We start from the raw sequence: 23416 nt of genomic DNA on the forward strand, positions 1-23416 counted from the left end.
TCTGACTACATAGCAGGGGGTCCTAGTGACCCCCCTCCTCAGGTTCCATGATTTGCTCTAACAGCTCACAGAATTCAGGAAAGTACTTGTTACTTTGCTGATTTATCAAAAAGGATATTATGAAAGGGGCGCCCGGGGGGCTCAGTTGGTTAAGCGTCTGACTTCGGCTTGGGTCATGATCTTGTGTGGTCCATGAGTTCGAGCCCCGCATCGGGCTCTGTGCTGACAGCTCAGAGCCTGGAGCCTGCTTCGGATCTGTCTCTGTCTCTCTCTGTCTCTCTCTCTCTCTGCCCCGCCCCCATTTTCTCTCTCGCCCTCTCTCTCTCTCTCAAAAATAAATAAACATTAAATGTTTTTAAAAAAGGATATTATAAAAAATATAAATGAACAGTCAGATGAATAGGTACATAGGAGGAGATATGGAAGGGTCCAGAGAGTGCTTGGGCCCACAGAGGCTGGGGTGAGCCAACCTCCCGGCATGCAGATGCATTCACCAGAAGCTCTCCAAACCCCTTTATTTAGGGTTTTGTGGAGATTCCATTACACAGGCATGATTGATGAACTCGTTGGCCGTTGGTGATTAACTCAATCCCCAGCCTCCTCCCCACTCCCCACCCCAGCAGAAGTGGGGGCGAGAGTGGCTGAAAGTTTCAACCCTCTAATCCCATGATTGGACCCTCTTGCAACCTGTTCCTGCCTGAAGTTATCTAGGGACTTCTAGCCACCAGCCATGTCATAAACTCCAGGATGGCCGAAGGGGCTTTTCGTGAATAACTGAAGATACTCCCATCACTTCTATCACTCAGAAAGTTCCAAAACCCTTGTGGAAGCTAGGGGAGACCAAGTATCATAACAAAAGATGCTGCTGGAACCCCTATCACCCAAGGATTTGGAAGCCAAGAACCAGGGATGAAGGCCGGATGTATATTTCTCATGGTATCACAACATCACAGAGTCACAGGACCTGGATTCAAATCCTAGCGTCTATTTGTTGGGTGACTTGCTGAACTGGAGTTTCCTGTTTGACAAAGTAAGGATGATCGTAATAGCTGGTTGGAGTGAGAAAGAAATACTATGAACACAGCAGGTCCTCAGGGCGTGTTTCTCATCGTGAAAAAAAAAAAAAAGAAATTGTAGTTTAAATGTAACAAACATGTAACACACATGTAACACACATGTAACAAAGGGGCTGCCACAGGTCAGGTCCTTCCACCGCATCTCATTCAGTCTTGCAGTCATTCAGCCAGGTAGACTGTCACTCCCATTTTACAGAGGATACCGTAAAGGCTCCCGTGGGCTTGTTCAAGGTCACACAGGTGACAGGATATGGGTAGGGATTAGAATGCAGTGGACTGGGCTCCAATGCCTGAATCTTTCCAGACTCTACCTCAACAGACAAACCACCTGGTCCCTCCCACTTCCCTTTATGGCACAGACTGTTCCTAACGGCCTGGTATCTATGTCTTACTCCTTTAGTAACAGAAACTGTAGCTCTGTCCAAAGCCTGCATTTCCTCACCTCCCTTTCAGCCGATGTGGCCATGGGGGTAGGTATAGCCACTGAGATGTTAAGAAGCGTCACGGGGAGCTTCTGGAAGTCGCCTAAAAGGGAAGGCTGCTTGTAAGTAAATGTTCAATTTAAAAAAAAAGAAGAAAGAGGGGCGCCTGGGTGGCCTCAGTCGCCCGTCCGACTCTGCCTCGGGTCATGATCTCACGGTTGGTGGGTTCGAGCCCCGCGTCAGGCTCTGTGCTGACAGCTCAGAGCCTGGAGCCTGCTTCGGATTCTGTGTCTCCTTCTCTCTCTTTCCCTCCCCCAACTCATATTCTCTCTCTCTTTCAAAAGTAAATAAACATTTAAAAAAATTTTTTTTAAAGAAGGAGAAAGAGAGAGAAAGAGAAATGACATCTTCCTCCCTTCCTCTTTCCTTCCTGCTGGCTGACCTCAGACAAAATCGCTGTAGCTCAAACGGTCATCTTGGGCCACGTGGAGCTATGCTGGTAGACGATGGTATGTCACCATCCCAGTCCCAGATTGCCTCCCGTCCCTTCTTCTGAATCGTCAGCTCTTCTCTGGTAAGCCTTTTCTTCAGCATTTAAATAGGTCCCAGTTTCTCCCAACCTAAAAGAAAACACATTCAATCTGGGTTCCGTTTCTCTCCAAGGGCCTCTGGGGAGCACAACCTAAGGGACTTCCTTCAGTAATCTTCTAACTAGATCTCTCCAAAGCATGTTACATTGTTACCCATGCACTCCTCATCCTGGGTTCCAGGCCTGGCCTCTGCTTCCCAACCTCTCTAGGGGCTCCTCTGCTGTTGCCTTTGATGAGGGAGCATAAGGCAATTTACGCCAGGAAGCCAGCCCCCTCCCCCCCCCCCCCCCCCACACACAAAGTGGGATATGAGATATTCCTCAGGCATTCCTGGATGCCTAAGACAAAGGAGAGGGCAGAAAACAAATGGCTAAATTTGTTTGTTAAGAGTCTGCATCAGTTTACAAATATGCCATTAACAGCTTAATTTTCAGGAGCTCCCTACTATTAATGATAATGCTTTGCTAGAGGGAAAACCAACTTTAGCTTGACAACAGCTGGGCCTCCAGTAATCTGTAAATTCTCTTTAGCAAATGGAAATCCTTTTAAGAAACTTCTTTTGCCTTTACCTCCCCCACCTCCACAGTATATAAGCAGTCACTTTGCACGACCCCATGCAGGTCTTCCTGCCCACGGGTCCTGTCCCTGTGCTTGAATAAAATCATCTTTTTGCAGTAAAGACGTCTTCCAGAATTCTTTCTTGCCTGTCAGCTCTGAACCCAACACCCCAAAACCTCGTCAGTCTTCTCTAGTCCTCTTGATCTCAGGACTGATTGGACTTCTTTTCTTGCAGGTCTTAAAAGCACCTAAACTCAACATGCCCAAACTGAACTCAAGGTCATTCAATCCTTCTCCCCCCATCCCAAGATTTTTTAGCTGTTCTTTCCAGAAATCTGGGTGCATCTTTGACAAATCTCTTTCCATCATCAACCACAACCAATCCACAAATCAAGCCCTGACAATTGCGTCTCCTAAATAAAATCCATCCACTTGGCAGGGGCAGCTGACTCAAACCACCATCATCTCTTGCCTCGAGCTAGCACAACATTCCCTTAATTGGTCTTCACTCCAATACCCCCATAACATCTGTTTTGTACACAGTAGTCAAAGGGATCTTTCTACCAATGGGATCATGTCTGTGGCTTGCTCAGAAGTCAACAACTTTCCTTTGTCCTCCCCATGAATAGGCCAACTCCTGCCCAGGGCTGGGCAAGGTCAGAACCTACCCCAGGGCCCTTCATCTCATTCCCCCTCCATCTCTGTTCCAGCCACAGAGAGACCTAGTGTGACACGCATGCTTCCTTGAACCCACACTCACATGCTCCCTTTTCTCCTGCCTTGTGCGCTAGCTGTCCCCTCTGCCTGACCCGCCCTACGCTCCTATGCCACATCCATAAACTTCTCTTCCTAGCATTTAGCCCGGCTCGAAATGATTTATGTACGCAAACGATGTCCTCCCCAACTGAAAGGTGAGCTTTCTGAGGGTGTCTTGCTGGCTGCTTTATCTCTATTGGGCCAGGCATGGTCACCCAACGAATATTTATTGAGTGAATGAATAATTCACCGGACCCCACGCCCAACGAGTGCATGAAGAACCCAAATCTGGTGTCTTAGGAGCCCCACCTGAAAAGCATCCTGGAGAAAATGCGCAAATAAAATTGGCGAGACGCAATCACGTAGGGAAGGAGGCCTTCCCTTTTTTCCTCCCAGGACAGAAAAAGGGAAAGACAGCGCACGGCCCCCATCCCGCTTTGGCCGTGGGGTGGCGCTGTGAGCGTGCCCCCTTCAGGCCGCTCTAGCCGCCCTTCTCGCCTGCTCTGCTGGGAGGCGGGCTCACCCGCGGGGGTCCCTCCAAGATGGCGGCGCAGAGGAGGAGCCTGCTGCAGAGTGTGAGGAACGACCCGCTCTCCGGGCTGGGGGTTGGGACCCCAGGGGGCGGCCTGTCGGGTGCAGGCGCGGCTCCCTCTCCGCCGCTGGGCAGCCTCCTTCTCCCTGACGAGGTGTAGCCGCTGCCCTCCCCCCCCCCCCGACTCGGGGCCGCCCCCCCCTCCATTCCCGCGGTCGGCGGCGCGTGCGGCCCCGCGTAGCCCGCGCGTGCGCGCTGCCTCCGGGCGGTCAGGGGCTGGGATTCGCGAACGCAGCGACCCCGAGCGTCAGGGGCGCGTCGAGGGTGGGGAGCGTCCCGGGGCCGGAAGGGAACGTGGCGCGCGGTGGTGGAGATAGTCGGGGCCCGGTGAGCCCACCCCGGGCGCTGAGCAGCCGTGCGGTAATAACAGTTACAGCAGCAGCAGCAGCAGCAGCAGCAGCCCGTGGTGTACCGCTCATCACCCTCCAGGTTTTCCGCCAGTTGCTTTATAAGCTGAATTTTCATCACAGCCCTGGGAGGTGGGTACTCTTATTCCCGTTTGACAGATGAGGAAACGGAGGCACAGATGAGGACAAACGGTGGTCGTTTGCTCAAGGCCACACAGCCAGTAAGTGGCAGAGTCAGGGTTAACATCAGACTGCCTGATTCCAGGAACGGGGTTAACCTCCAGGTGATACCGGAGGAATGACTCGAGTGGCAGCCTGGGTCCTGGTCCTGGCTCTAATTGGTCATGCCTCGGTTTCCTTAACTGTAAGGTGAAAGCAGGCAGTGGGGAGGATGGTCCCGAGACTCACCCTTACCCCCAGTCTGGACCTTCATGGATTTGTCGCTGGTGTCTTACAGCCCCCGCCTCCTCCTGACACGTGCACATGGATGCATACACATCTTGGCATCATGAGCCCCATCGGACCTGCCACCGTAGGGTGCTGGTCCCCTGGGTCCACCCCAGATGTGGCAAGCTGTCGTACTTGCCCTGCGGATTTGCCTGCCTCCTGTACTTGTGATCCACAGTGAATAGTATCACCAGCTCTTTCCACCACTAGGTGCCAGGCATTCAGTAAATATTTGTAAAATAGTAAAGCATTTGTAGCCCTGTCCAGTGCTTGGCCTTGGCCTTACAGCAGCCGTTGGCCCTGCCCTTGAGGGACTTAAAGCATAAGAATTGGGGAAGGGTGACCTTCAGTGCTGTATACTAAGGACAGGCTTTGTGTAGATGGGCTTTGAAACTGCTCTTCTGGGACAGCAATTCTCAGGGCTCCCCTGTGGGGATTGCTCTCTCCCCCTACACACCTTTGGCTGCGCCTTTCTTTTACCGGCGCTCTGCAGGTCAGCCTTGTCATTGAGTTAAGTGGGCCTGGCCCTCTGCTCTGGAAGCTCCCAGAGGGCGGGGCCCCTGTATAAATTTCCCTGTTGTAAAAATTCCAGACATCTGGGCTGGACCGGCGAATGTTGGAAGCGGTAACTGCTCTGGAGGGACTCGGCTTACTGAAGAGGGTGCCTTCCAGCTTCCCCCTCTTCTAGGTGTGATGGAGCCCAGGGGACTCAGGTTAGACAGAAGCCAGGCTTTGCCAGCTCCGGAACGTGTTCCTGGGTGGTAACGGGATCTTTGGAAGATGGATGATCAGCTTTAAGCACATAGCCTCGTGATGAAAGGCCAGGGGGTGGCAGTGATGTCCACACGAGAGCCCTCCCATCCTAATGGTGATCAAGACATCCCTGTTCACAGGGCGTCTGAGTGTCCGGGCAGTGTGTGTGGCTCGCTGACCGGCTCTCCGCTGTCCTGTGGTAACATCAGCTCAGATACCGTCATTGAGCAGATGGCTGTGAGGGCTACCACACAAGGTCGGGTAGCTGTCACCCAAGGATACCCTCACGGGTATCCAGATGGCAGAGGTCCCCAGGCAGCGTGGTCCCTTAAAAGGTCTTTTGAACAGAAGAAGAGCTTTTGAAGGTAGCTTGGTGTGTTCAGAGGAACTTGGGTCCTTCGCGGCCTAACAAAAAGCACAGGTTTCGAATGGACTCGGACAAGTCACTTAACATCCCCGAACCTTGGTTCCCAGCCGAAGGGACTCCCAGGAGTGTTGTTAGAATTAAATGAACTCACACGTTACAGTCCCTAGCCTAGTGTAGTCACAGTCCAGCCGTGAAGTGCCACCTTCAGTTCTGAACACTCAAGTGTCACTGAGCTCTTACTCTGTGGCAGGCACTGTGTGGGTATGGGGGACACTTCCCTCGTGAAGCCTGTGTTCTGATAAGGGAGACCGTAACAACGAATAAATACAGATTACGATATAATAATATCTATAGCGTCAGGTGGTGCTTCATAGAAGGGCAGAGGGTCCATTTTAGACAGACTGGATGAGACCTCCCACCATTTGATGGGATGCAGTAGGGGATTTGGGAGGGGTATTCCTGCCTGAGGGAAGAGGGATGCAGAGGCTTGTGTGTTTGGGGAGCACCACGGAGGCCAGCGTGGCTGGAGTAGAGCGTGTTGAGGGAGTGGTAGTAACCAAGGGCCAAGGGGCCTTGGGGACCCTGGCGTGGACTTCTTTAGGCTCTATTCTAAGTGTACTATGAAACTTGCTGGTGTTTTTTTGGTTTTGATGTTTGTTTCTTTATTTTGAGAGAGGGAGAGAGAGCAGGTAGGGGAGGGGCAGAGAGAGAATTGCAAGCAGGCTCCGCACTGTCAGCACAGAGCCGGACGCGGGGCTTGCACGAACGAACCAGGAGCTCATGACCTGAGCCAAAATCAAGAGTCGGATGCCTAACCCACTGAGCCACCCAGGCGCCCCGAAACTTGGCAGTGTTTAGGAGGAGCACGCGATCTGGTTTGTGGTTGGAGAAAGAGCCTGTGTCAAAACAGGTTTGAGTGGAGAGAGAGTGGAAGCTTGGGACCTGCTGCGTGGCGCTCCCGGGCGTCCAGGCAGGAGCGACGGCAGAGGAGTGGGGAGAAGTAGCAGGTTCTGGCTGTATTTTGGAGGACGAGCGGGTGTGATTTGCTGCTGGATCCGATGTGGGGTGCGTGACAGAGGGAGAGGGAAGAAGGACTACAGGGTTTCACTTGGCACAACAGCGGTGCCCTTCACCGAGATGAGGGACCCTGGAGCGCATTTGGGGCTGGGAGAATCAAGAGTGTGGTTTCTGCCTGGGCTTTGCTGTACTTAGTCATAAAATGGAAATCGACTTGAAATTAATTTTTTTTTTTCACTTAGAAACATCACTCGAGCGACCACATCCATGAGGTCACAGGTGCTGGCTAAATATTTTTTCTAACATCCATAATAAATACGCACCCATTAAAATAAAAACATCCATTAGGCCATCACCCACAGTCGTCCCCTCCACCGTCAGAATGTGGCCCAGCTGCTGCCGCACACAGTAACTGCCCCACAATTATTAGCAGCCCCTTTAAGCATGTATTAGGACTATATTTGTGATGAAAACATAGAGGGCCTTTGATGAAAAGCCTGCTGAAAGGGGGGGGTGGGCAGGGGTCGAGCTGGTCCCAGAGAAGTGGGGAAGGAAAAGGGGGTCATTCAGAAAGAGAGATGGCAGGAGGCACCGGGTATTTTCAGCTTTTGGGAGAGAAAGAACAGCTGCCCCCCCCCCCCCCCCACCAGCCATCTTCCTGGGGGCATTATTCTCTCATTCTGAGCTTCCTTTTTGCCTCCAAGGAATCTGGGTGCTTTCACCACAAAAACACTCAGCCTTTTCATACCATAATTTGATATTCAAGCTGTGGCCTGAAGTTGGAACCGTGCTTTATCCACTTCTGCTGCCCAGGAGTTTGAGATGAATCTCTGTGGGGACTTTGCTGGCCTATTATGTGACGCGGTAACATATGTATATGAAGCGGCTTCCATACATGTGCACAAGGTGTTTGTGACACCCTTCACCGGGTCCGTACAACTGGATCACTGTAGAAAGTTTTCATGCCAGAATACGAATTTGGGGAATTCCCTCACACAATCAAGTCAAAATTAGGCTTTTTGAAACAGACTTCTTTCTTACTGCCTTTTGTGTTAAATTTCTTCCGAAAAATTAACTTGTAACCCACCGAAGAGTTACAGGGGTGCACGCTCTCCGAGGTGCGTATTTACGCGGCTCTGTGATGAGGCTGTGTGAGCGTGGGGGGACCCTGTCTTGGCTCCCCAGGCACCCCTTGCCGCTGGTGCTGGCAGACCTGGCATTTGTGGGCATGGAGAAGGTATGCGTCAGTGTGTGCGGGGGTGGGGAAGGGGGCGGTTTGTGTGAATAGGAAATAGGCGGCCTTTCCGAAAATTGTTCAGGCGTGTGGAGGAAGGAAGCAAGAGAGTTGGCAGTGGGGTGGAGTCGGCATTGGATGCTTGGCATGGCTAATCCCCGGTGGAGTGGGCAGAGCTGGGACAACAGGATGGCAGCTCACCCAGCCACAGCAGTGTCAGAGGGACTTCGGGGCCACTGCTGAAATCGGGGAAGACCAGGTACTCTCATACGCCTATGTGGGTACAAACTCCTGGAATTCTCTGGCCACTTGTCATGGAATGTCTGAGTTCCTATGGCCACTGCATTCCAAGCAGGTCCTTCCTCTCAAGGAATGCTCACAAGTATATGAGAAATGGTCCATAGGTCATTGGATCTAAGACACCATTAATGATAAGGACCCATCACTATTTTATGTACCACTAAGAAAGAAAACCCACTGCCAATTAACTTGAAACACACCAACTTCAGGGATTAAAAGATAGAAAATATATGTCTTGGAATCAGTGGCTAATTAACAATACCAGGTTACAAAAACAAACAAACAAAAACCACAATAAAACAGGGGCACCTGCCTGGCTCAGTTGGTGGAGCACCTGACTCTTGATCTCAGGGCCGTGAATTCAAGCCCCACGTTGGCTATAGAGATTACTTAAATAAATACACTTAAAAAAACAACAACAACACAACAGTACCAAGCTATAGCATGAGAGTTGCCAGAAGGCCAAATGGTTAATAACCAGTATGTGTAGTGAGCCACCAGGATAGATTTCTCAGGGAAGGGACCCTGGCACCTTGGGCTGCATTGTCCCTGAGTCTGGGACACATACAGTGAGGAGGTTTGGTATGTGCTGGCATGAAAGTCATTGTTATATAGCACACAAGTTATGTGCTTTTCTGTTCTCTTTCACACACTGATGATGTCAGGAGAAAGACTTGGTTTGGTCCTGATATATCCTTAATACCTTTCTGATTCTTTTTTTTTTTTTTTAATGTGTGTTTATTTTTGAGAGAGAGAGAGAGAGAGAAACAGCAGGAGCAACAGGGGGTGGAGAGAGAGGGAGACACAGAATCGGAAGCAGGCTCCAGGCTCTGAGCTGTCAGCACAGAGCCTGACGCGGGGCTCGAACCCACAATGGTGAGATCGTGATCTGAGCCGAAGTTGGACAGTTAACTGACTGAGCCACCCAGGTGCCCCAGCACCTTTCTGATTCTTGCAAGTCTTCTCCCCCACTTAAAAAAAAAAAAAGTTTATATTTATTTATTTTGAAAGAGACTGCGAGGGGGGGAGTGGCAGAGAAAGGGAGAGGAAGAATCCTAATGACGTGCCAGTTCAGAGCCCGACGCAGGGCTCGAACTCATGAACTGGGAGATCACGACATGAGCCGAAATCAAGAGTTGGACGCTTAAGCAACTGAGCCACCCAGGTGCCCCCCCCCCCGCTTTTTTTTTTTTTTAAGTAATCTCTACATGCAACATGGGGCTCAAACTCCCAACCCCTAGATCAAGAATCACATGTTCCACCAAGTGAGCTAGTCAGGCATCCTACCCTTGCTTTTTTTTTTTTTTTTTTTAAACAGAGAGGGGGCGCCTGGGTGGCTCAGTTGGTTAAGCGTCCGACTTCGGCTCAGGTCATGATCTCACAGTCCGTGAGTTCGAGCCCGGCGTCGGGCTCTGTGCTGACAGCTTGGAGCCTGTAGCTTGCTTGGGATTCTGTGTCTCCCTCTCTCTGACCCTCCCCTGTTCATGCTCTGTCTCTGTCTCAAAAATAAATAAGCGTTAAAAAAATTTTTTTTAAGCAGAGAGAACAGGGCTCCAACTCAGAGTCTACAGCAGGCAGTAGGTTCAGCTGGAACCTAATAACCTTGTTTTGTTTTCATTTTTTATTATCTGCAAGATACAGCAAGTAATACTCATTTTCTGCTTATAATAGTGAAAAAGTTTGTGTTCAAAATGAAGTCACTTGAGTAAAAGAAAATGTGACAGTTTATTTTATTTTTTAAGCTTATTTATTTATTTTTGAGAGCGAGAGAGGCACGCGTACAAGCGGGGGAGGGGCACACAGAGAGGGAGACAGAATCCGAAGCCGGCTCCAGGCTCGGAGCTATCAGCACAGAGCCCTACATGGGGCTCAAACCCACCAACCATGAGATCATGACCTGAGCCAAAGTCAGACGTTTAGCCAACTGAGCCACCCAGGCGCCCCAAGAAAATGTGGCAGGTTAAAGAAAAAGTACAGAGCAGATTATTTCTTGAAGGTAGTGAGTGGCTGGTGGAGGTTTGGGAAACGCGGGCCTATGGCTCCCGTTGGATTCGAGCAGGGCCTTTGGAGGTGGAGGGGGCTGGGAAAGACAGAAAAGGGGAGGCCTTGCCTCACTCACTGTGGATACATTTTAAGATACTTTTGGGTAATCTTTTAATAGCCACCCAAACTCAGGTGGCTAGGAACTTTATGTTTAAAGAGTGCCTGTGTGAAATAAGGAGGACTTTGCTCAGCAAGTTTCGCGTTTATAAATAGTCGATTTGTTCTGAAGTGTGTGCTTGTTTGTGCGACTGTACCTCTGGGGTCAGTAGCCTCTTCATTTGGGGTCCCCAGAATACCTCTGGCCTTTCAAGTAGAGCAGACCTCTGGGGGAAGTGTTACTTCCCTCCTGTGTTGGTGCAGACACCCTCCTGCAAGAAGTCGGTTGGCTTCCCACTCCTTTTGTTCTGGTCACAGGTTTTTCGAGATCACGCAGAACGCTGTGTAGAAGGCCTTGGCTGCACAGGATAGACAGCTGAGTGAGATTGTTAATCTCTGAAAGGGTGAGATTCAAAATTATGTCAGCAAGCTGGAAGGCTGAGATGAGAGCAGTAGGGTATAATCCCACTAAAGTCAATTCAGGTTGAAAAAAATCCTCTATGGGAGTGCGGTTGGGGGAGACCGCCTGGATAGAACCGCAGGGGGAAAAGACCGTTACTTTAGTTAACAGCCAGTGGGAATTGTCCCGCGGAGGCTAGATGCCAGTCTCTTCTTTACGTGTACGAAGGTTCTTGGGTTTTGTGTCTTGATTTTTCTATCCTGCCACCCTTCTGACTTCTTTTGAGTTTTCAAATTAATTCTTTAGGTTTTCCAAATACTATCAACTGCAAATAGAGGGAATTGTACTTCTCCGGTTCTTAAGCTCTGCCTCTTTTATCTAATTGCGTGAGCTGACGCCTCCAGTTCAGTGTTAGGCACCGGAGGAGGTGGGCATCCTCGCCGTGTTTCTGATCTTAACGAGAATGCCTCTTGTGTCTCCCCCGCTCAGTAGATGCTGGCTTTAGTACCGACTGGCAGGTTAAGAAAGTGTCCATTGAGTACTGTTTTCTTGAGTGTTATTATCAACGGACAAAGACTCTCCTTAAATAAACAGTAGCACTGGAATCCACAGCCATTGACCTGAACACCAGTTGCCAGCTAATGAAATAATATGTGGTTGGTCCTTGAACAACATGAGTTTGAACTACAGTGATTTACCTAATGTGCTGATTTTTTCTTCGATAAACATAGTACTGTAAATAAATGTATGTTCTTTTCTTTATGATTTTCTTTTCTTATTTATTTTTTAATTTTTTAAATGTTTGTTTGTTTGTTTATTTATTTATTTATTTTGAGAGAGAGAGTGCACAAGCAGGGGAGGGGCAGAGAGAGAGGGAGAGAGAAATCCCAAGCAGGCTCTCTGCTTTCAGTGCAGAGCCGGATATGGGGCTCGAACTCACAAACCGTGAGATTGTGACCTGAGCCGAAACCAAGAGTCAGACGCTTAACCAACTGAGCCACCCAGGCTCCCCTCCTTATGATTTTCTTAGTGTTTTCTTTTTTCCAGCTTACTTGATTGTAAGAAGTCAGGACACAATACATGTAACATACAAAACATGTGTTGATTGTTTATGTCATTGGTAAGGCTTCCAGTGGAAGGTAGCCTCTATTAATAGTTAAGTTTGGGGGGACTCAAAAGTTACAGACTTTTGACTGCACAGGAGGTTGGTGCCCCAGCCCCCGTGTCGTTCAAGAGTCAACTATATTTCCAAAATATTACTAGCTCATCATTATGAAAATCACATTTCAAAAAGAGCTCTTAGGGGCACCTGGGAGACTCAGTCGGTCGAGAGTCCGACTTCGGCTCAGGTCACGATCTCACGGTTTATGGGTTTAGTCCCGTGCGTGCACTGTGCTGACAGCTCAGAGCCTGAGCCTGCTTCGGAGTCTGTGTCTCCCTCTCTCTCTGTGCCTCCCCCGCTCGTGCTCTGTCTCTCTCTCTCAAAAATAAAATTTAAAAACATGAAAATCATTTTTGAAAAGAAGAGCACTTAACATCATAGGGGTGTCCGGGCACTAGTCATCAATCCTGTCTGAAGAACCGGGTGCTTGTCAGGAGGTGGACCACCGTCCTGGAGTCTTTCTGATTTGGGACAGCTTGTTACTCCGTGCGAGCTGAGCGTGGCTGCGGCAGCCCGCGCGGTACCAGCCCGCCCCTGAGAGCAGTGTCACGGGCGCCCGTTGGGCGAGTGAGTTGTTTTTGTGCCTTGAAACACCCAGGTGGTGAGCTCCTCAGTCACCTAGTCTAGTTCATTTCCTTCCTTCCTCGAAAGAGCCTCTCTCATTAGTGTTTGTCAGAGTGTATCTCACAGTGTCAAGTGGGGCCCATACGTTGCTCGGGTAATAGTTACTTTTTGCTGGAAAGTATGACTTTGTTGTAAAGATTCGAGTCCCTGGAAGCCTGTGTCTGACCCTCATGGGAATTAGGGAATGGCAGAGGGAGTCTCGTGATTGCAGCATCGATGACAGGTTTTGCGTCATGGGCGACACATTTGTATTGTTCATTTCCTACTAGAGGTCGAGTTCAGTCCCTCTTAATCTTATCTTTTTTTAAGTTCATTTATTTATTTTGAGAGTGACAGAGACAGCGCAAGTAGGGGAGGGGCAGAGAGAGAGGGTGAGAGAGAGAATCCCAAGCAGACACGGGGCTCAAACCCAGGAAGCCGTGAGATCGTGACCTGAACCGAAACCCAGAGTCTGATGCTCAACCAACTGAGCCACCCAGGCACCCCGTCTTAATCTCATTTTTAATCACAGATAGGATTCTAAAAAGTATGAATGAACATCTTCTCCTGCATGCTTCGAAACAGCTGTGGCGCTTCAGGGTGCTGAAGAGTGGTCTCGACCCATCTTTTCAGGAGGAGGACCTGAGACACTCCAGACTGGGGAGATGCTTTTGTGCTTAATCTTTTGCTTAGTTTCATTTGAGTTGCAGGCAGGAGACAGACCCTAGAAAAAGATTCTTTGGGAAATTCATTTGCCAAGTTGCCCAACCTTTGTGAGGTCTCTGACAGTGGAGGCATGCTAACCAGACCTAAGACCTAAGCGATAATTGGCAACAAAGCAGTTCGTTGAAAAATAATTAATTCCTTGGCAGTGAACTCTTTTCAGTGGCATGGAAGGAAGGCCCTACCCTGTCCCCACCTAGGCACATGGGCGCACGCATATATATGAACACGGTAGCAAGCCATTTTCCCCTCTGGTCACTGCAGAGGCTATGCTGGCCTTCTTGCATTTACTTAAACCTCACACACTTGTTTTGCTACCTCAGGGTCTTTGCACATGCCATTTCCTCTGCTTGGAAGGCCCCTTTCCCACTTTCTGAAAGGGCTACTGCTCTGATCACTTGGGTCTGGCTCAGAGGTCACCTCTTCAGGGAGGCCTCTTCTTTTTTTTTTTAATGTTTATTTATTTATTTTGAGAGAGAGTGAGCAGGGGAGGGGCAGAGAGAGAGAGAGAGAGAGAGAGAGAGAGAAACCCAAGCAGGCTCCACCCTATCAGAGCAGAGTCAAGGTGGGGCTCCATCTCATGAACCGTGAGATCATGACCTTAACCGAAATCAAGAGTCAGATGCCCAACTGACTGAGCCACCCAGGGGCCCCTGGAGAGGCCTCTTCTGACCATTTCATCTAAAAGCCCTCACCATCACTCTCTGTCCCCTTACCCTAATTATTTTTTCTGTGGCTCATATCTCTGTCTGAAATATTTTGTAATATGTATTGTATTGTAATATTGTATTGTAATATAATATTTATTATATTAACATGTTGGAAGTTTCTCTTTCCCTAGAAAGGAGGCTTCAAACAAGGACCCTCAATTATGTCCTGCACTGGGGCCCCAGTGCCTAGAATGATGTCAGCCTTGTATAAATGCCCAGTAGACGTTTATTGAATACATGGTGGTATTAATTGAATACACTATAATTGTATAATGTCATATGTGGAGTCCAAAGACCTAATTAATTTCACATTTATATTAAGAGAGACATTTGTATCACTCTCAAATGAGACAGGTCGAGATTGCAGCTAGAAACAATTTGCGTTACTGTGACAATTTTTCTTCCCGTATGTCACTTGACCTAAAAGTGCTGAGTGCCTGGTGTCGTCAGGAGCTGAACAGAATTTCAGCTCTTGCTGTTTCTTTTCTATGGCTAGGTTTTGGTCACATTTTTTTGTTTTCAAGTGGCTTTTCAGCCCTTGTGGTGAAATTGTGTAGATGTCCTATAAAGAAGACGTAAGTAAATTTAAAGACATACCATGTTGGTGGATTGCAAAATTCAGCACGGTGAGGGTGTCAGATGTCCTAAATTGATTTATAAACAATTCCAGTCAAAATCCCAGCAAGTCTTCCGTGTAGATATAGACAGGCCAATTCTAAAATTTACGTGGGAGGCAAAGGAGCTAGGATTGCTGAAACAGTTTTGAAAAAGAATAAAATTAGAGGCAACCCACTACCCGATTTTATAATATAGATTATAAAGAAGTTGTAGATTTTATAATATAGACTTATATACAGATTTAAACTCTAGATTTATAAAGGTATGATAATCCAGAGCATGGAATCGGTGGAGGGATAGACACCTGGATCCATGGAACGGACTAGAGTCCAGAGACAGACCCACACAAGTATGGCCAGTTAATTTTTGAAAGAAGTGCAGAGGTACTTTAATGGAGACAGGGCAGTCTTTTCAAGAAACAGTGTTACAACAATTGGCTATCTGTATGTGCAAAACAAAACCCAAAACAACTTAGACCGAAACTTCCTGGTTTATGCAGAGATTAACCCCAAATGGATCACAAGTCTAAATGTAAAACCGTGAAACTATCTGAAGAAAAACCTAGAAGGTCTCTGGGGCTGGGCAGAATTCTTAAGACACCAGAAGTGTGCGCCATGAGAGAGAAAGCGGATAAAATGGACTTCATAAAAACTAAAAACTCTTGCTTCGCAAAAGGTACCAGGAAGTGAATGGAATGACAAACTACAGACTGGGAAGACATACTTGCAAATCACGTGTCCAACAAAGGACTTGGTCCAAAAAGCACAAAGGGCTCTCAGAACTCGACAAATAACCCAATTGAAAAATTGGCATAATGGGCACCTGGGTGGCTCCTTCGGTTCAGCATCTCCCTTGATTTTGGCTCAAGTCATGATCTCACGGTGGACTGAGCCCCACGGCAGGCCCTGCGCTGGGCACGGAGCCTGCTTGAGATTCTCTCTCCCTCTCTCTCTGCCCCTCCCCCCACTAGCACTTGCTCTCTCTAAAAAACAAACAAAAAAAGACTTACAACAGACTCTTCTCCAGAGTTGTGTCGATGGCAAATAAGCACATGAAAAAATGCTCAACACCGTCATTAGCCGTTAGGGAAATCAAATCAAAGGCGCGATGGCATCGGCTGCACACTTCTCAGAATGTCTGCGTTTAATAGGACCACGGCGGGGCGAGGGTGTGGAGCACCTGGAACTCTCGCGCGCTACCGGTGAGAATGCAGATGGTACACCGCTTTGGGAAACAGATGGGCAGCTTCTTACAAAATTAAGCCGCAGTCTCATCCCTACTCCAGAGACGTGAAATGTTACGTTCACACCAAAACCTGCCCGTGAACGTTTATGCCAGCTCTCTTCATAATTGCCGAAAACTGGAAATAGCCCAGATGCCCTGCAGTGGATGAGTGGACAGGCTTCTGCATCCATCTGACGGGAGGCTCTCTGCGATGAAGGGACAGACTTGCCGCCCGCAGTGACTTGGTGGGGGGGGGGGGGGGGTTGGTCTCCAAGGCATCATGCGGAGTGAGGGGAACCGGTCTTGAAAGGTTATGCCTTACAAGACCTGGAGTGTGGTGGTGGTGGGCATCGGGGGCTGGGGAAGTGAGGGGAGTTTGTGTTTAGTGGGGACAGGGTTTCAGATTTACGAAAGGAGGGAAAGAGCTATGGGGACGATGGCAGGGCTGGCCGCCCAACGCCAAATGTATTTAGTACCACCGGACTGTACATTCAAAAACGGTTAAGATGGTGAATTTTGTTATGTGTGTTTCATCACAATAAAAAGAAAAAAAGCCGCATACTGCCTAATTTCACTTAGGAGATTCTTGAAAAGACAGCGAACGTAGTGATCGAGCACAAGTCTACTTGTTGGGCGTTAGGGGAGGGGTGGCTACGAAGGGGCAACTCACGGGTACGTTTTGGGATGATGGGGCTCTTCCCAGATCTTGTGGCGGCAATCACCCAAAACACGTGTGAAAACTCATAGACCGGCATGCCAAAAAAAAGGTCCATTTTACTATATGTTAATTTAAAAATAAAAATAAACTCCTGCACCCTGCAGAAGCTGCTCCAGGGTGCAAGACAGAACGAACCCGCTAGAATCAATGCAGCATCAAAGCAATTTTAAAAAGCCATAAAGGCACTCACTGTCAGTATGTAAATAAACAGAAGATAAAATTTGCCACAAAAGCTAACCACAGGCCATTTGCATATCTGATTGCAAGAGCCTGCTGAAGTGGTTTTCACATCCTTTTTTGAAGACTTACTACGACCTTACAAGAAATTGTGCACAGGATACGTGCCTGTTGAATATTTCAGTACAGCGTTCAGTTCGATCCAAGTGGTACCCTCTTTGCAGTTGACCTTCGACGCTCCCCATCATTTCCAGGCCGGGTGGTCCTGGGAAGGCTCTTGGGAACCAGGCACAGCTCTCAGATAGGGGCCTGGTATGGGGAGGCTTTCAGTGAGAAGAATGGCTCATACCTGGGCCTTGTGTCAGAGCCGTTTCTGGGACTTCGGGGTGCACTCCTAGGAGATTTCGGAAATTCAGAACCTGTGTTTGGGCTGGGCCTGGACGGCTCTGCATAAGTGCTCACGCGTGTATGTGAGGTTTAAAGCTGGACTGCCTGTTTTGAGATCCAAGGGGTAGAAAGGCAGTCAGACGCAGGCAGGCAGGAGTAGGGGAGCCAGGTGTAGGAGGAGTGCATGAGAAGGGCTGGGAGGGGGTCTTCCTGAAGGAAGACTTCCTGGAGGTGGTGACTCCTGAGCCAGAGTTCTGAAGGACATGGAGAATTGCTAGACAAGGGTAAGGAGTATATTCTCGCAGAGGGAAAAGAGTGAGGTGCTGCAGGCACTTGTACTGGGAGAGAGGGATGTGGCACGGAGCAGATGCGAGAGGGTGCCAGAGCAGAGCAGGGACCGAGGGGAGAGATGCCAAGGGCATGGCGTATGACTGAAGCTGGCTCGTAAAGGCAGTTTCTCAAGCGCCGTCGGGCCTCCCGAATCGGCCACCTGGGAGGAGCTGCCTGCGACGCAGGCATCCTGGGCCCCACCAGGACCAGACATTCTGGGGGTTGGGCCTGGAAATCTCCAGTTTTAACTGGTGCCCAAGGGGTGGGAGTCAGAGCCACGGCAGGGAGCGGTGGGGAGCCACCAAAGAGCTTTCTCCCAAGAGACTGCTTCTTTTGTGTGTCTCACTCATGTTTCGTAACACAGCTCGTGCTTAGAAACCACTGCTGAGCCTAGAATTTGGGAACTCTAGTTTTTTCCAGGTTTCCTGGGGAACGGCATTGTGGACTACCCATAAAAACATGCAAACCCTTCTGCAGGTGTTTGTTCATCCAAGCACTGTTTTCCGGAAGGAAGCAGAACTGTCTGTGGGGCTCCGGGGCTGCTGTGTTTCTGTTGGGGAAGAGAAAGAAGGTGAGGTGGGGTCCGTCCTCATGAAGGAGGTGACACTTTCTGGTTTCCTGGTGTCCTCAGGAGCAGCAGCCAAGCTGGACAGACGACCTGCCGCTCTGCCACCTCTCTGGGGTGGGTTCAGCCTCCAACCGCAGCTACTCTGCTGATGGCAAGGGCACCGAGAGCCACCCACCGGAGGACAGCTGGCTCAAGTTCAGGTGAGCGCTGTTGGCAGTGCCCTCCTGAGCCTCGGAGGCAAGTTTGCACCCGTCCCGAATGGGGCTTGCCACTGAGCTGTGACCCACGGGGGGGGGGGGGGGCATCTCCTGCTGTCCCTTGCACTTCTGGACCTCAGGCCGACCGAGGGCCTGCTACAGTGGTGTCAGGGAGTGTCCTGGAAGGCCATGCCGGGGTGGAATGATGGTCAGAGTGGGGGAACCCCGGTGGGCATCCGAAGCCACCGCTGCTGTATCTCTGGTCTCCCCCAGTCCTTTCCCTCCTCCCCTCCACTTGGGAACCGGCATCCCTCTTCTGTGAGCCCCCCGTCTCAAGCCGCTCCCCCTTCTCTGTCAGGAGTGAGAACAACTGCTTCCTGTACGGGGTCTTCAACGGCTATGATGGCAACCGGGTGACCAGCTTCGTGGCCCAGCGGCTGTCTGCAGAGCTCCTGCTGGGCCAGCTCAGCGCAGAGCACACCGAGGCGGACGTGCGGCGTGTGCTGCTGCAGGTAGCGGGGGTCAGGCTGGCCGACCGTGACCCCGGCCGGTCGGCTCCCCCGGGAGCTCAGCCTTGCGACTGCAAAGTGCAGGGTCAGCCGGGGTTGGTCTGAAGACGCTGCCAGCACCTTCTTTCCTGCAGAGCAGCGGTGGGAGCCTCTCCCGGCGGCCGGGTGTGAGGAGAGCGGTGGCCACGGGGCTTAGCATTTCAAGTGGCAGGTGACCCTGGCAGCGAGGAAGTCCACGTAGGAGCCATCTACTGCCCGGGAACTTAAGGAGCGAGGATTCTCAAAGTCCACCGTGGTATCCAGTAATGCCAGAGGCCTGTGGCCGAAATGAAAGTTTACCGGATGCCCTGTTGGGCAGTAAAATGAGATCCTTGCTCTGAGGATCCGAGTCCGTGGTGTTGGGAGGCCTGAATGGGAGCGGGGTGTACTCAGAAAAGAAAGACAGGGAGGCTCCTACCCGCAGAGGTGCTCGGGGTGGGTGTGGCAGGCAGTAAACCAGTGCGAGTATCACACAAGTCATAGTGAAGTGGGTAGTGGGGACGGAGGGAAGGAGCCGCCCAGTGAATTCAACCTGGCGGCAGCTAAGAGGCTCGTCCCCTCCCGGGACCAAAGAACGGCAGTTTCCAGCGTTTGGTTTGGGGACGTCATCTGCGATTCAAAGCGGTGCATTTTGTGAGAGGCGCCCCCAGAGCAGGACAGCCCTGCGCCCAGTGCATCCAGGCCATTGTGGCGGTAGCCACCCCGTGATCCAAAGAGACAGAGGACCTTTGGGGAGCATTAGACCGAGGAATAAAGAGTGAAGAAGCGGTAACTAAGAAAGGCTGGCGCGGTGGAGCTGAAGACTGATTGCGGGGGGCTGAGGGGTGGGTGGAGCCGGTCGAGAGCCCCCAGTGTATGGTGACTGGGATTCGGGCGAGGGAAAACACCTCGAGGTCGCATTCGTGTTGAAGTGCGAAAGGCTTTGATTGCCCCGGTACCCTCCACACGGAGCACCCCAGACGGGATGTGAAAATCATCCCCCTGCCGTCGGCCTGACCGGACCGCGAGCCTGTCAGCAGCTGCCCGGGAGTCAGCAGAGACACGGACAAGAGGCCGGCCACGGGCAGCAGTGCTCTACACAGCCAACTGTGCTGCCGTGAGCCCAGCCAGCTGAGCTGGCCCCGCCCTGCCACGGACGGTGGCGGCGCTGCGGTGCACGGAGCAGCCGGACTCCCCTCTCGCACGCCCGCTCTTAGCGGCGGCTGGCTCGGCCTGCTAGAGGCCCAGGCGGGGCTGGGGGCGCCTCCGTCACCACTTCCTCACGGCCCGTGGGCAGGGGGCCGAGGACCTCGGAAGCCATGTCCTCCTGCCCTCCGGAAAGACCCGCCTCCGCAGAGTCAGCCCCTTCCTGGGGGTGCCCTGTCCGCTTTCGGGAATGGGCCTCTGTGGCTGCGCGGAGCCACGTGGGGAGCCGTCCCTTGCCCGCGATCTGATTAGAAGTGTGAGGATGGCAGCTCCGGTCGGCGAGGGCCCCTGTTTCTAGCAAAGCCCGTTAAGGAGCCAGACTGCGATGTTCTGGGGGTGAAGCGGGTGGCTGTGGAGTGCAGCCTTCCGGTCTGGAAGCCCGTGGGCAGCCAGGGGGAGCCGCGGTTAGGCCGTAGTCCTGGGACGCGTGGTCCGTGGCGGCCAGCGCTTCCACCTGGAGGAAGGAGCTGGCGGGCCTGATGAGTTGACCTCTGTGCCAGCTACAGAGCTTGCTGTTGGGCTCCTCCCCGCCGAAGCGTGGGGGCTCCGTGTGTGGCTGCGGAGAGGGTAGTGGCGAGCGAGGTATGCGTCCGCGGTGCGAAGGCCGTGGCGGGCTTGCCGCAGCATGGTGGGGGCTGAAGCGTTGACAGTTCGTGTTTAACCTCAAGTGGAGTTTCCCAGCCTTCAGAGGACCAATTGAGGCCCAGAAATTTAACACTTGTGAGCGGCCCTTGAATCTTATGTGGGGCGATAGCCCAACCTCTGTGCTGCGGGTGGGTCACATCCAATGGAGGTCGAACGCTTTCCGTAGCCTGCCTTATACGCCTTGTAATTTAAAGCGTGCCCCTCACTGATGTTTAGAGGGGTTCCCAGAAGGCATCGACAAGAGCGGTAAAATTTCTTTTACGTGTCCCAGTGGGTAATCAGAGAAGTATACGGGTAATTGTCCCCTGGAGGAGGGACAGGCTCCAGGAGACTGCTGGGTTCCTGGGCAGGGGCCTTGTAGCCGCCCCTCTCAGAAGTCAGGGTACGGGACCCAGATCCTGCTGCCGGGGCTGGGCCATGCCAAGAGGTGACGGCGTCTGCGGCACCTGAGCAGAGGCCTCTAACTTGGGTCCTGGCTGTCCCGAGAGGAAGTCGTCAGGGTCCCTGATCTCCAGAGCTGCCAGTATGGAGAGGCACGTGGGTCATCTTGTACGGGAGGGAGCCGCGTTGCAGGCCGCCCCTCAGTGGGGACCTAAAAGGGGCCCAGAAGTCCCTGTATCCCCTAGGGCCCCTCCGTCGGGTTCCTGGCTGTAGGAGGAGTGGGGCCTGTTCACCTTTACCGGCAAACGAGATTTGGGCTTCAGAAAAATTCTTTTTCGTGTCCAGCTACGGCATTGGTACCACCTAATGCCTGCGGTACTGTATCTGACGTTTCGATAAGTTGTAACAGCGTGGCCTTTGGGGGGGGGGGCTTACCCTTTAAGTAAAACTCTTGAGATTCTGGCCCCCGGGGTGCCTCCTCTGGGTTGGACACGGTCAGGGAGTGTGGAAACATACCCCTTAGCAAAATGACGGACCCGCTGACCCATCCCGGTTTCTGGCTGAGAGGAGGTGTCTCATCCAGGGTTGTCCGCTTACGGTGAGCCTGAACTCTGATGTCAACGGAGGGATAGGCCCAGTGCCAAAATCTGAGTCAGGACACGGGACCTTCTTTCTCCTTATCTCCAAGGGCTCTGCAGGCTTGCGGGGATCTCTTCCTCAGAGCCCACCCCCTTTTTTATTTCGTCTGTCTCCTGCCCTTGTGGCCTGACACATTTGGCCCCCTTGCTGTGGTGACAAGTCCAGGGGTCCTCCAGGGTGTCTCTGATGAAATGGGTCCTCAATACCCTGGGTTTTTTTATCTTGTTTTTGTGTTTTTAACGAAGTATGAATTGTAGAGTCTTGGGCCACCCAGCCAACTGGCGCATCTCAGCCGCCGCAAACAGCAGGTGGGAGCCTGTTCCAAAGTCCCAGAAGAGCCAATCAGCACCCTTCTCCTCCCCACTTTGGGCACATTTTTCTAGAAAACCTTGCACTGCTAGCGTGGTATAGTCCCCTGTCTCCATTTCTGGTTCACACTGGTCGTTGTTGGACATCTCAGTTCGACAGACGGTAGCAGGGAGCGCCTGGGATGGGGGCTGCTGCGTCCTGCCCTAGGGTGCCCCGGTACATCTCCCGGGAGTTAGGTCCACCTCAACCAGCGCAGCGCTCACCAGTGCCTTTGGGAGAGGCCCCCGGCCCCGGGAATGTAGCAAGAGCAGTTGGGTGCAATATGCCACTGTGCCCAGTAAGGCGCAAGCCACGTGAGCGGGGTTCTTACAAGAGTCTAGTCGATTTTCAACCTCCTTTGGGGACTTGGGAGGAGCTGGGACCGTGTGCTCGGGGGTCCTGCTTGTAGCGAGGGTGCGTTTTGCTCTACCACACCAGGGGTGGGACTGCCAGTATCCCGTGGGGTTAGGGGATGATCTGCGACAGCGGCAGGGAAGGCAGCAACACCGGAGGCGCTGGCCCGGGGTGCCGGGATGCCCCTGGTGGAGTTGCCTCTGTCACGGGTTGGGGCCGGCTACCCAAGCTTAACACCCAGCCCCAACCACCAGCACAGTGGCCCCAGCCGCCAGCCTCCCTTTCCAGCACTAACCTAGGGGAACTCTCTTTGGCTTCCAGGGCCATACGGCCTGCGCCCCTGCTGGGAAGGAGGCAGAGTCCTTCTGTCCTAGTTAGCTCACTGTGGCTCAGCTTTTGCGTGCGATGGTAACCAGTCACCTCCAGACCAGACACCCAGTGGGGTCTCATTTAGAGACTAATGGGAAACACAGCCACCTCAGATTGGGGCCTGCCGGTCGGCCGCTGCAGGGGAGTCCAATCTTTTACAGCGCAACAACTTAGGGTGGGGATTTGTGGCAACACCCAGAGGCAGTGCCAAGCAACGCCACGGACTGCCAGCAAGCAGTGCTTCCTTCCCAGAGAGCCCTGTCCGTCTGGGAGAGGAAGTTTGTGAGCCATTCACAGCCCCGAGGCATCGTACAGGGTACAGACTGCAGGGCACCTGGGAGGCTCAGTTGGGTGAGCGGCCGGCTCTTGATTTCAGCTCAGGCCACGATCCCAGGGTTGTGGGATGGAGCCCAGCATTGGGCTCTGTGCTGAGCATGGAGCCTGCTTAAGATTCATTCTCTCTCAAATTAAATTTAAAAAAACAAAAAAGGAGATCCTCTCCTTGTCACCAATGGTATTGAGAAGCCAGAGC

At 51.7% G+C, this 23416-nt stretch overlaps 1 protein-coding gene and 1 long non-coding RNA gene across 4 annotated transcripts in view; one reads left to right on the plus strand and one right to left on the minus strand.

Moving 5' to 3' along the window:
* Positions 1 to 910: 910 nt before the first annotated feature.
* LOC123386745 lies at positions 911 to 3845 on the minus strand. Its single transcript, XR_006601136.1, has 3 exons — positions 3712 to 3845; positions 1941 to 2118; positions 911 to 1601 (listed from the first exon to the last, which is right to left on the minus strand). It is a non-coding gene; the product is annotated as an uncharacterized LOC123386745 (long non-coding RNA).
* Positions 3846 to 3854: 9 nt separating this feature from the next.
* TAB1 (TGF-beta activated kinase 1 (MAP3K7) binding protein 1) overlaps positions 3855 to 23416 on the plus strand; it is a 32664-nt gene continuing 13102 nt past the window's right edge. For all 3 annotated transcript variants that reach the window (XM_003989272.6, XM_006934053.5, XM_045062388.1), the window contains exons 1-3: positions 3855 to 3977; positions 18282 to 18418; positions 18774 to 18927. In XM_003989272.6, coding sequence (XP_003989321.1) covers positions 3945 to 3977; positions 18282 to 18418; positions 18774 to 18927 — 324 coding nt within the window. In that variant the 5' untranslated portion in view covers positions 3855 to 3944. The remainder of the gene's footprint in view (positions 3978 to 18281; positions 18419 to 18773; positions 18928 to 23416) is intronic.

This window comes from Felis catus, chromosome B4 (genome assembly GCF_018350175.1).
Source record: "Felis catus isolate Fca126 chromosome B4, F.catus_Fca126_mat1.0, whole genome shotgun sequence".
Lineage (NCBI taxonomy): Eukaryota > Metazoa > Chordata > Mammalia > Carnivora > Felidae > Felis > Felis catus.